Source organism: Zingiber officinale, chromosome 5A (genome assembly GCF_018446385.1).
Source record: "Zingiber officinale cultivar Zhangliang chromosome 5A, Zo_v1.1, whole genome shotgun sequence".
Lineage (NCBI taxonomy): Eukaryota > Viridiplantae > Streptophyta > Magnoliopsida > Zingiberales > Zingiberaceae > Zingiber > Zingiber officinale.
The window spans coordinates 102,291,594-102,305,525 of NC_055994.1; the positions used below are offsets into that span (position 1 = coordinate 102,291,594).

General features: G+C 33.4%; 1 protein-coding gene across 1 annotated transcript in view; it reads right to left on the reverse strand.

Annotated features, from left to right (window-relative positions):
• LOC121981268 (xanthine dehydrogenase-like) overlaps positions 1–13,932 on the reverse strand; it is a 38,088-nt gene that overhangs the window by 4,745 nt on the left and 19,411 nt on the right. The window contains exons 5-11 of the mRNA XM_042533708.1: positions 10,704–10,946; positions 10,078–10,392; positions 9,039–9,278; positions 6,623–6,907; positions 6,305–6,526; positions 813–974; positions 565–699 (exon numbers count right to left, since the gene is read on the reverse strand). Coding sequence (XP_042389642.1) covers positions 565–699; positions 813–974; positions 6,305–6,526; positions 6,623–6,907; positions 9,039–9,278; positions 10,078–10,392; positions 10,704–10,946 — 1,602 coding nt within the window. The remainder of the gene's footprint in view (positions 1–564; positions 700–812; positions 975–6,304; positions 6,527–6,622; positions 6,908–9,038; positions 9,279–10,077; positions 10,393–10,703; positions 10,947–13,932) is intronic.

Genomic DNA, 13,932 nt, shown 5'->3' on the forward strand with positions numbered 1-13,932 from the left:
GGGCAAAATGGCATTTCAAAGAAAGAAAACCTCCCAAGAGGATTATGTTAAAAAAGGATGCTTTTGGGTAAATTTTTAAAAAGTTTGGATTCTCAAGGCAAATAGCCCAAAAGAAGCTTAAGTTATACATTCCAGTCCCTAGCCACCATAAATTAAAGGATATCCATCAAATGTTACTAAGGAAATGAATATATACTTAATTGAAGCAAGAAAATTAGAATAATGCAAATTACTGCATGAAGTAGAAGTTCCCATTTTATTGGTTTACTTAAGTTTAATATATATAAGCAGGATATTACAAACTAATTTCAAAGCCGTTTCGAAAATCTAGCATAAAGGACACTATATAAAGATAAAATAAATTAAAACAACAACGAATCAAATCTCAGAAGAATTTCATAATAAAATATATCCATAAAAACATATTAAGAAACAAACTTACGAGAACATAAAATTTAATTGTACGGCAATAACTTATTAGTTAATAGTTTAAGAAGTTGTAGAGTGAGAATTTTGTCCATCAAATTCAAACTAAATTGCAATTGTTACTCCTCAAAGTATCACCTCGGCAAAAGAAGAATGTGGATTCCTAGCAGCAATATGTTGCATTCGTGCCTTTATTTGATCACAAGCATCAAAAACAGCAGCACCGTACATGTCTGAGCTGGCAGAAGCTGCTGTTGGTGATGCATTAGGAACCTACAAAACTTTCTTTGAGCTAATGAACGGACAAATTAAGATATCTAATATCCAAAGGATGCATGTTTATTGTCACCTTCTAATATCCCATGACAAACTTAAGAAAAATATACCTTATCAGTACTTGTTTCCGATATAAAAACAGAACTAAGAGGAATATTGAAGGATGATGCAGCTATCTGTGCAACTTTTGTATGTAGGCCCTGTCCCATCTCAACACCTCCATGTGTCACAAGAACTGTCCCATCAGTATAGACTTGGACTAGTGCACCAGCCTGTAAAATAAAAGCAAGGATAATGATGTCAGTTATTAGGGTATTTAGGCCTTGTTTGGTTTTACATTTTCACCCAATTTCAACTTTTCATTTTCATAACTGAAATAAATTAAAAAAGTGTTTGGGAAGTTGATTTCTTTGGATGAGATCTTAAAATATATATAAAAAGAAATTGAAATATGGAAAGAAAAAAAATTGCATAGAAGTAGTTTTCTAAAAAAAACTAATTAAAGAAAAATACAAAAAGTGTGGAAAAATTAAATATACATCCAACGATAAAATAATTCAATAATAACTGACTTAATATTATTTTATCAAAAAAATATTCAAATATATAACATAATGTAGTAAAATAATACTTTTAGCAATATGCAGTAGTTTAAACTTCATGATTGTGTCAAGGAAGCTCGCAGCATCATTAAGCACTCATTTCATATATTAGGAATTAGCTAGCGAGCTCCATATTAGTGATATGCATGATTCCTTTGTACTCTCTAGTTTGATCATGGAAATCACCAAAATTAAATTTGCTAATGAAGGCTACAGATTTGGTCAAGAGGAAGACACTTATAACTTCATAGCTACTCATGGTTCTTTTAGGTTATTGATCTTCCAATATGCTAATGTAACAATTCTCGTTATTTACATTCCTTCGTGGTTAATTGACTTATAATCATGGTTTAAAGTGTTGTGCCGAGATGGTCGAAACGGGCGAAACATCTTGTTCCGCCCTACGACCGGCACCGGCACTGGCACGACCCCGGGACCGGCACGACCCCAGCATCAGACCCACGACAGCTACGACGTGTTGCGCGAAGCCGTGGTGGCAGCGGAGGGGTCGCTTAACCCCACAACATCAACGGAGAGGTCGCATAACCCTTCCGCTCCCGCCACAGAGACGTCACGTGGCTTTGCGGCCGCTGCAAAGGGGTCACACGACCATCGTGATCACACCGGAGGAGTCATGCAATCCCTGCGGCCATGGCTGAGGGGTCACGCAACCCCGCGGCAGCGCAAAAGTTGCGTGATCTTGCGAATGGTGTCAAATTTTGGATTTTTTTTTAATTAAACTTAGGTTAATTATTTTAATCAACTCCTAGCTATGATGGAGATAATCTAAAGAGATTTTATTAAACCCTAATAAAATTATCTAATTAATTTTATATTTTATTTATTTTAATTTAAAAATTATAATAAAATTTTTATTTATTTATTTATCTATTTTCATATCCTTTCCCTTTTTTTAAAGATTATTTATTATATTGTTTATTTTGTTTATTTTTTTAAATATTTATGTTAAATATTTTATTTTTTAATTAATATATTTTATATTTAAAAAATACTGAAACTATATCGACACAGCACGATACGGTACCGAAACCGTATCGTTCCAGTCCAAGACCGAAACCTTGCCCTCGGCACGGATTGAAATTTTAAACCTTGCTTATAATTGGTATTTGGTTCATTGTTTTAGGTATTAGCACTATCACTCTCAATCTAAATGCTTTCAAGTGCAACCAACTTTGTTGTGATAGTCAAAGGTGATGTTTTTTTTCCCTCCTAGCAGTCTGATATGGGTATTGTTAGATCATTGTGGTACAACTAAAAGGGGTGACTAGAAAACGTGCCAATTTCTTTCAATTTCAGATAAATATGAAATAATCGCAACATTAACAACGTCAAATAGTGTGGTTCAGAAAGACTACTCTTACATCCACAGTCTACAACATTAGAGTGTCTCACCTGCACATCTACTAAGTCTCTCCTTTAAATAAGGCAATGGAGTAAACATCTAGAATAAGCATAATATAGCACTAGACTGCTTCACAATGAGAAGCTAAAGAGCAGTTGCACTTGATGTAGAGCCTGTCCTATTCAAGCAAATTCTTGGGCTAGATAATCTCCACCCGAGCAAACCACCGAAATCTTAAACAATTATTTTAAGATCACCAGTAAATTTGGTAATTATAATAAATTGAAAAAAAAATCATTAAGTATTAATTGATATTGAGTATTAACTGAACATATATCACTAAATTTTGAAAAATCCAATTTTCTTTCATGTGGTATTATACACTATGTTCACTATCATATTATTACTTATTACAATCATATACTATTAGATATTAATATTAAGTTAGTAATAATGATTTTAAATAGTCAACGAATATTAAATGAACAATATCATATACTAACTAAAAATGGTATTGTTTTGGAACAAATGTATATATATATTTTTAGGGAAATGATATTTGCCGCGACAATTCGCCGCGACAACTTGCCGCGACACCTACCTGATCGGTCTGTAGACCGATCAGGAGGCAACCTGATCGGTCTACAGACCGATCAGGAACCTGTCGCGGCAACTTGTCGCGGCGAATTTGTCGCGGCAAATATCATTCCTCATATTTTTATTGCATTTATATATTTATAGTTTTATTGCAATATAGAGTAAGACTACATACAATAGACTCTCCCCGGAACTCCGTATTGGCATAAGCTTTGTGCAATGTGCTACCATTTTTTATATATTAGATACTTTAACAATTTATACTTGTTAGATACTTCACAAACTCATCGGGGCTACGTGCATGCATATAAGTTCTTTATAGTATTATGATATATCTTGCATGTACATTGACATTAATTTGTAAATAATATTAAGAATAAGGGAAAGGAATATTTTCATTTGCCCCCTCCCCCAAAGTTTACTCCTTAGCCCTTTCTCAAAATAACCCTCCAAAATTTTCAAATTCTAGTCATTTCAACCCCTTAATTAATTAACATAATAACCATGTGATGAGTATGTCATATGTGCCACATTACTTTTTTGTAAAGTGAAGGTGACAATGTTTAGAGGTTAAAATGATAAAATTTCAAAACTACATTGTTTTGATGATTTTGAACCTCTAGAGTTATTTTGAAAAGGAGTAAACTCTAAGAGGTGAAATAAAAAAATTTCCACAAATTAAGGTTAAATGAGAGCTACTTGTTTCCCATCAAATTCAAATTCTCTTATCTCTAACTTGTCACACTTCTCTCATTCTCTATGTATACTAAAGCCAATTTACCGTGTGTTGCCATGGTGCTTCTTGGTAGAGAGGTGGCAAATGCTGACAAACTAGATTCTTCCTAAAGCAAGCTTGAGTTTGTTCAACATCTCATCTCTTTCCTCCTTTTCTAATAACTTCTAGATATTTATGAAAAGACAATATGAAATCCTCGGGTCTCTCAGGATTCACCTTTACATTCTCTCTTGTGAAGTTTAGCATGATCAATTTTGACTAAATTTGGTGGATTTTGTGCCAATCAAAGTTGCATCTGATTTCTCATACAAAATCATGTCGCCCTAGGCCAATCAAAATCGATTGATCCAAATTAGACTTAATTAGTTTTGAAATCTAAGCATGCATGAGTAGGCATGCACAAATTATTCTTGGCAATGCACAAAACTTGGTGCACTCTCTTCCATGCATTCTCCCTTCTTGGATTTAGATGAAACAGTTAGTTGAACCTATTGGTCGTCTTTGGTAAGCGTTATTAAAATTCTAATCCGCATAATTTATTTTATCAGAATATAATATTCAATATATAATATGTTAAAAATTTGTGCCGAGCGGCATGGATGGTTTTCACGATTCTGAGGAGCAAAACCAGCCAAGTAGGTGCGACAATTTCACATGCGTCATCACGTGCGTCACGTGACAGAAGGTGGATCGGAGGTGTCTCGAAGGACACCGCACCGCCGGAAGCGTCTCGCGACACGCGCAATGCTCCTGTTTCAAGAAAATTAAAACCGCGATTTAATTAATTCAAACAATTTCTAACTTAAATGTGATATTTCGAAAAGGCTTCATAAACTCTAATTAAATTATCCCAATAAAATATATAAAAAAATATATTTAAACTTTAAAAAAATAATAATAAATTTTATTAATTGATATTCCAAAATATTTTTTATAGTTTTAAATTTTATTTAAAAATTCAAAAATAAATCTAATAAATCATATTTATATTTTGATAATTTTTTTATTATTTTGTATTTTTTTTACCATTTTAATGTTTAATTGATATTTTGATAATTGTTTTACTAATTTAAATATATATTATTTAAATTAATAATTAATTAAATGAATAAATGGTTAATTATATATAAAATAGCATCTTTGTATTAATTTATATAGTTATGTTTATTTAATCTGAGCATTGAAAACTATAGAGTTAACGGTAGCAGAATGTTACAAGAATATCCATCTAATTTACGTCACTCCTTTGGTATTAGTAAGGTAACATATTATGATGTATCAATTTTAATTTGAATTATTGATAGATCAATTTTCTTTAAAGAAAACTATATTTAATTATTTTTTCTAATAATATTAAGTTGTTCAATAATGGATAACTTATATAAAATCAATTTACAACTTATTTTTTAATTATACACCATCAACATATTTATTTAATAATTACTATATATAAATAATAGTATATATAAATAAAAAAATATCAAAACTGTACCAGTTTGGGATTGAAACCTCGGCACAGGTCGAGATTCTAAATCTTGAATATAATATCATTATCTTATAATATCATAACATTCTTATTATTTTTTAAAGATCATATTCTATTAAGAGAATTTGAAGGGGAGCCTTGGAGCAATGGTAAAGTTGTTGCTTTGTAACCAAAAGATCACGGGTTCGAATCCTAAAGACAGCCTCTTGCAAAAAGCAGGGTAAGGCTGCATACAATGGATCTTTCCCCGGGACCCCGCATAGCGGGAGCTTTGTGCATCGAGTTGCCCTTTTTTTTATATTCTATTAAGAGAATATTAAATAATATACTAGAATTTTTGTATAATAAATATAAAAAAAACATTATGACTTAACATTTATTAATCTACTTGAATATATTTATTAATCTACTATTTAAATGCTAATTGGCTATCATAATTAGTCATATTTCTATCAACCAAAATGTTTCCACAGTTATATCTCCATGAACACTAGTTTTATTTTTGTATACCAAACCAATTTTTGAATGTTACAAGTTTTCAAAGGAGAATTATATTTATTTTTCATTCTCCATTTCGAAGAAAGGGAAATTGAAAAAATATATATTGTGAATGAAACATAAATTTAGTATCCTCCTACTGTGCAACATCAATGTTTCTATAAGTTGAGCTATAGTCTATAGAGTCATAGAGAAGTCATGACTCACCCTAGTTCAAGTACGAAAAAAATAAAAATAAAGTACATTTATTTTATGCGTAGATTAGATTCACATGGAAAGGAGCAAATGATAATTTGGAAACTAAACAAGAAATCCATTACCTGGTTCATGAATTTGGTAGTGAATGATATACCAAACTTCGTAGGAACCATCGCAACTCCACGCTTACGCCACCGGTTGTGGAGATTAAACATATTGACATTTTCCCGAGTCCTTACAAAAGAGCATGATTGCTTTAATTGATCCCACAGCTGGCTCACAGTAGATGATTGAAGAACTTGACCATAATGCAGCATACAGCCATCATTTTGAAAATTAAGCTCCTGATGCAACACCAATGAAGTTTTGAGAGACAATGAAAAATCACCATGAGATAGAACTATTTCAAAAGATAATCATGTTAACCAAAAAAACCCTACCCTTATCTCTTCAGGACTTTTTTGAAGCTCCATAGCAATCCGTTGAATCCAGTTTTCTGCAATAAGCATTCCCTGAGGACCTCCAAATCCCCTGAAGGCTGTATTACTTGGAAAATTGGTATAACAAACATCCCCTGTAATTCTCATATTTGGAATATTGTAAACATTGTCAGAATGAAACATAGCACGCTCAAGGACTGCAGCAGACAAGTCTAATGAGTTCCCAGCATTGTTGTAAAGTTGGAGATCTATTGCCAAAACCTCCCCAGCATTTGTAAATCCAACCTAGGATTGTCATAGTTAACATCTTATTATAGCACTGAGTAGAAGATAATAATTTAGCGACAAAGTTTTAACCATAAAGTTGGTCGATCAATTTTTAAAATTTTTGCACCAATCTGAGGAAATAATACAATTCATTAACTCTGATGCACGAAGTTGCAAAATAAAAGAAACTATACAAAGAAAATGGAGATGTAGAGGCAAAGGAAAGAATTTGCATCTCCACTTTTGAAATCCAAACAAATTTGACAATGCTCATTGTATAAGTAGTGTTAAAGGACTTCTTATTCTATTTAACAAAGAAATTACTTGTTACAAGATTTAAAATTATCTAGAATGTCTCGAGCACATAGAATTGACAATTGAAATTTCATGCTGCAACCAAAAGATGATACACTTACCAAACTGGGCATCATAGTCACAGTTAAATGAAAAAGGCAAAGACAAAGCTACCAAAATAAATTTGATCTGCTGGAGTTCAAATTTGATAACAAAGTGTGAACAAAACACGGTTGATTACTTATCCCCTAAATGCAACCAATGAGGAAATAGCAGAAGGCTGGTCAGCGCTAGCTCAGCATTATTAGGATAAACAGAAAGTGATGGAATTGGACTCCCAACCCTTGGTAAACAAAAATCTAATCTATTGGTTGGCTCATAGTCTCTTCCTCTATAATATTGAAGAGTTAACCATAATCTCTTAACTGGGCCATCATATAAGTAGAAGATTCATTAAATTTTTGCTGATGTGGAGGTATGTGAACTCAGATTTTGGTTAGCCACATCAGCAAAGAGAAAAGAATTTGGATCATACTACCCCGTTGGGTAGAAGTTTACCAGTCCAAGCATGGACCAATAGAAAGACTACCAAATTTCTGGCAGTCCATAGACAGACTGCCCCATTTCTGGCAGTCCATAGTTTACAGCAGAAGAATCGTATCTAAAACTGGTTGTTCATTCATTTTAACCCTTTATGTCAAGTATATGTAACTAATATGGGAAGTATGGTATGGAAGTGGCATCATGCTAGTCTGATGGATTCCTGATGTCAGAATTGGACAGAAATTTTAAATGTTAATCTAAAGTGATAACTTGCAAAGGACCGAATCTTGAGATGGCCTGACATGGTTTGACTCAAAATGACTTTACTCGTATTAATATTTGATACCAGCATAAGCACAACAATAAGGATGGTGGTGCAGATGCACTGGGTATAAATCAAAGTATGTTTCTACAACCCTAGCATACTGTAGGCAGCCATAAAGAAAGAACAACAATTCAGCCATGCCACTCAGAACTTAGATCGTCACTCTAGACCTATTTGAAGTTCGTACATTGGCAAATTGAATTTAGCACATGAATCATGATATGTGAGATTAATCTAGATCGAGTCAATAGAAGCTTGGCCCATTCGCAGCTTGAACATAACTAGGCCTCTAAAGAATCATCAGGTGATCACTCAAAAGAGCTCCAGTTCCTTTGAATTCCATATCTAGTGTCCATGGCGTTGATAATTGTCATGCAGATACCAATTTCCATGGTGCTAGTGTAAATTGTATGGGTCAATTGTGATTCATTGTTGCACATGCACCACACAACTAACCAAAAATAGTCTTGGGAGCATTTTGAGATGAGTACCAAAAGTTTGGGATCAATCTTTAGCCGTTTATAATGAGAAAATTCAGTTCGCAACCATAACCATCACCTGGATATTAGTCCAGAGCTCAAACTAGGATTATAGTCATGTTTCAGGACAGGAATCCAAATCTTTAACATTTAAAGCAAGGCCACTCAGTGGATTAGATTTTCTAGTCCATCCTTATCTATGATACATAGCATTGATGGGACTGAAACAACTAAAAGTAAAAGTATAACTCAGAGAAAAGGGAATGATGTGAAGAATCAGAGAGCCTGCAGCTTTTGCAGTTGTCATATACGTGTTGCATTTGTCTTACATGAGTTGGCTGGACTCAATTTAGCAGCAATAAGATTTTCACTTGGTTTCTTCTCCAAGAAGGTTATCAAGAAAGACATATCAACATACTATTGGCATTTTTCTAGAATTAGTTTATTAACTTACATATAAATCTACAGAATCTGGGTAAAAGAGTACCATTCCATTCATATCTTATACCTTGTATTTTCCAAGGAAACTATGGCGCTGCCCAGTTATCATCATGTCCACATCCCTGTCTAATGTAATTTTTATAGGTCTCCTCAAGACATAAGATGGCACAGAAGCTGCAGCTGTAATGAAAGCAGATCTTGTTTCTTTTCCTCCAAAGCCACCACCAATGCGCTTTGTCTTGCAAACTACTTTTGCAAGTGGAAGACCAAGTACACGAGCAACATAGTCTTGGGTCTTTTGAGGGGCCTACAAAATCATGAACTATTATAGATGCATCATAACAAATTAAAACTTGAAAATGTGCAAAGATCAAAATGTCCATATAGAATAATCGCATTAACCCGAAAGGGATGCATGCATCTCGATAGCACCAACAAAGATCATGACAAAACTGAGATCTATAAATGGCATACCAACAAGGAACCATAAATCACTCATCCATCAGTAAACTTTTCCATGCCATTGATTTTCTTGCCATGAGTTTGTATATTTGTGCCTTTCCATGAATTACTAGAATATAAAACATTGTCAATCACTAAGTTTACTGTGTTAGTTCGAGTATTGTACGATTTGTTTCATTTTAACATCAAATTACTATTTTCTTAAGATTTGTTTATTTATTTATTTTTTTAGAGGCTTTAAGTCTCACAATTCATTTTATGAGAGCTTCAGCATCCAATTGCCAGCTATCATGTCAGCCCAAAAAATGCATAATTAAGTTAGAGGTGACTCCTCAACTAACAATCAACATCTTGATGCATGTTATTGAATATACCTGAACATAAAAAAAATGACGTTGATAAAGCAACCATTAGCAATGGTTCATAAGGATTAAGCCCTTCATTTTTTATTAATTTGATTGTTTGTCAGGCTACTTTCACTTACTAACATAGCTACACAAGTTGAGAATGTATCATATAACCGACTATAAAATATAGTAACTTGCAATGGCCACTTTTTCTCAACAGCTGGTACCAATTTAAAAAAGAAATAGAAGTGTAGTATGAGCACAAAAGTCTCAAAAGTCCAAAGGACATCAACTTACTTGTGTAGAGGAAACCATATGTATTTCATTTCCACCATCAACTGTCCAAACCAAACTGCTATTTGGTTCCAAGTAAAAGTGTTCTTGGCCTCCAACCTGAACCTCCCCATCTATGACTTTGTCACATGCACCTGATTTGAAACACAATTCTACATCCCCTTTTGTCAGACATCTTCCAGTATTTGGAAAGAAATTGCAAGATTTCACAGCTTCTCTTATGGATAAGATTGCGGGCAACTCTTCATATTCAACAACAATTTTGTTTGATGCAATCTTTGCATTATCATGCGTATCAGCCACAACAATACCAATAACCTACACAAAATATGTGGACATAATTTCAAATTGAAAATGTTCTCTACTCATCAAAAAAAAAAAAAAAAAAAAATAGCAGCCCAGTGCATGAAGCTCCTGTCATGCAAGTCCAGGGAAGGATCCATTGTATGCAATCTTACCCTACTTTTTGCAAGAGACTATTTTTAGGATTCGAACCCATGACCTTTAGGTCACAAAGCAACAACTTTACCGTTACGCCAAGGCTCCCTTCGTATTCTCTACTTACCATAAAGTAGTAATTCAATAGTTAAAAATATGTTTGATCTTTGCCTTTCAAGGAAGATTTTAACCTGCCCAACACAAGTAACAGTTTCTGATGCGAAAAGTTCCTCATCATGAATAATAGGGCCAATTTTATTGCTCCCAGGGACATCTCTATGCCCAAAAAGACCAATAAATCCAGGTGAAGACTTGGCTAAAGAATCATCAATAGATAATATCCGTGCATGAGGCTTTCTACTCAAAATTAAAGCTGCATGCAAAGTATTTGGAGGAGTCGGCACGTCATCAGCATATTCTGCCTCGCCCGTTACCTGGGTAAAGTTTGTAATTAGAAAACAAATAGAAAATATAGAATATGGTATAACTTATATTAGCTGGGTGGACACATCATCAATATATTCTGCCTCGCCTATCACATGGGAGAACTTTGTAACTAGAAAAACAATATTAGCTGTTCACTCTTAATCAAAGAGTCCAAACTCATGCTAGATTGGTATATAGAAAGCCCACAAAAAGGAGTACATCATTTGTCAAATTTTATTAAGGGAAATTTGCTGCTCATTAGTATTGATAGAATTGCAGCAGTGATCTTAATTTTTTTGCTTATATATATCTCTTAATTGCAGCTGTATGGTATTGTGTATTAGTATGAGTGTTCTAATATTCTAAATATCAAATCTTATCTATAAGTAGTGAGGTTGACAATTTCCTTAGAAAACTAGTTAGTTGCCCATCAAACTTGAATCAGTCATACAACTTAGTACTGGCCTAATAATTTAGCAGACACTCACACTGATAACAACAGGAAAAAAAACGTTCCTAGTTGCTATTTGCTCATGTTATTTGTGTTACAATGTAGAATTTAATTGAGATTTAAATGAGTTGGAGTTAAACAGAGCCTGAAATTTCATTTAGGATTTAATTGAGTTTCCTTTGACTCAGCCTGGGGTTTTGGATGCAAAGAAAGGAGGCAACGATGTTGTGATTGAAGATGTTTATTTGGGGTCAGATCTGTTTACTTTCCATGTGTTTAATTAGGATTTGATTTTATTATTGATTGGTTTGTTGTCATATTGGACTCTCTTGAGGTGTGAATCTGGGGGGTTGCAATTGTTAGAAGATTTGTTTAGGTCAACAATGATTGATATGTGTGATATATTCCCATTCTGGAGTTGAATTCCATGAAACAAAAGGATCTATTAACCTTAATTTTGATCTCAAAGTTTTGAAGTTTCCAAAACCTGATTTTGAACTATGAACAATGTATTTTATTTGGATTTTTTAGTTCTTCCCATTCACCTCATTGTTGTTGCCTTGTGATCATTGTTATAGAAGACCCATATGGTAATGGTTGTTTCATGCTCATTTTTGAAGACAATCAAGTGGTCTAATTGTTGTCGTGTGATAAGTGGTTATATTGTCTTTGCTTGAGGTTGCACCAGTTGTGATAGTCAATGGCGGTGGTTGAGGTTAGATGTCTTATTTCTTAATCTTCAAATACAATTGTCCAAATCGATTAAAGGTGACTGAACATAGAATTGTTGATGGAGTGGTATGTGAATCTTGGTTGGACATTATGTTGGTGTGTTGATTATGAAATGTGTCTATGATATATGTCATATTAAAGGAAATTAAGTAGTGTTTGTAAGCAATATAGAGAAAGGGAAGTGGCCATATTGATTATTCTACTTGGCTAGTTCTATTATGATTGTTTTCTGCCATACCCCACTCAAGTCGATCACCAAACAATAAATCTGGCTTGTTGCACATGACCTTTACATAAACACTGATGCCACAGCAAAATATAACATTTCTAACATACAATCCCAGTAAGTTCCAACAATTAATACTGAATAAAAGCAAACAGAAAGACAACAATAAGGGAATATCAACAATGCAAGTTTCATTATGAACAAGAAAACAACAACTAAAACTTTGAAGTAAACAACAAACACAAAAATGGAACTGCTAATTTTTTAGATGAAACTTATCAAATGAATTTGGTTTTTTATCTAGAAGACCAACTATAGATTATTTTGACAACTAAATATAAAATATAGAGAACATTAGAAGTGGCATATGATTTTAATTGACTTAGAAAAATTTTATTACTATGATGAGTTTTAAAGCTATAAAATGTGGTATTGAAACAAAGTTTGCGTCCCATCCAAAATGAGCAAGGATTTTGCTACTAAGGTGCCAAGGTGGTGACAATACCTAGCTAATATCAATGGCCAGGGAAGTGAGTTTGGGCACAGGGTGACAGGTTTTTTGCTTTCCTACATGAGCAAGGATTTAAAATTGAATTAAACCATGAGATAAGGTTCAACCTCGTAGGAGGAGGAGGAGGAGGAGGAGGAGGAGGAAGAAGAGGGAGGACAAGAGCTGTCATGGCTGAAAGTGTCATTTGTATTGCTTCCAAAAGCATCCATTGAAGGTTCACCTGATGTCATCATCACGACTTGCATATGGAGCAGGATGTCTAGCTTGTGTCAAGTGAGATGATACAAGATTTTAATCTATGAAATGACCAATTAAATGTATCGAGATCATTTGGTCAAAGAAAGATTATTAGGAGAAAATGAATTATTATTATTAAATAAAACATTTTATAGGAATTAATTGGGTACCTAGGTACATTTAAATTGAGTTTTAGTAAAAGGCAGGAGAATTTAGGAATTTTTATTGATCGAAAAATGTTATTCTATTCTCTCTCGATTCACAATAAACTTTCCCAATCGACAATGAGAGATAGAGGGAATTAGTAGAGGTGTTCAGTTTAATGAGACATGACAAGATTGAACAAATGATCCTTAAGCTTGTGGTAAATCTTAAGTTGTGGCAAAACCAAGCAATTCGAGCACATCAAAAAAAAATCTCACCCTTTCTTAAATAGCATTGATGAATAAAATCTTCATGTAAAACTTGCACAATTATACTGGTAATATCAAACTAACTTTATGAAATTCAATTGATTTCATCAATATTCAATTGAATTGTAAGAAATTTGACAACTATGTGACCCATGACACTCTATGGATCATAGTGTTGGGCAAATCATAATTATCATGCAAATGTGTAGTAGGAAACTAGAAAAAAATGTAATAAAAAATATTGCTATTCAAAAGTTTTCAAAAGTAGCTCCAACACCAATTTTAAATAAGAGAAACTAGCTTGCGAACTAACACCCTCAAAGACGACCAATGAATTTTATAGTTAGATGAGTTGAATCTTAAAAAAAATTAAAGGTGTGAAAGGTAGATAAAGCCAAAGCGAAACTCCAATTAACATAGTAAA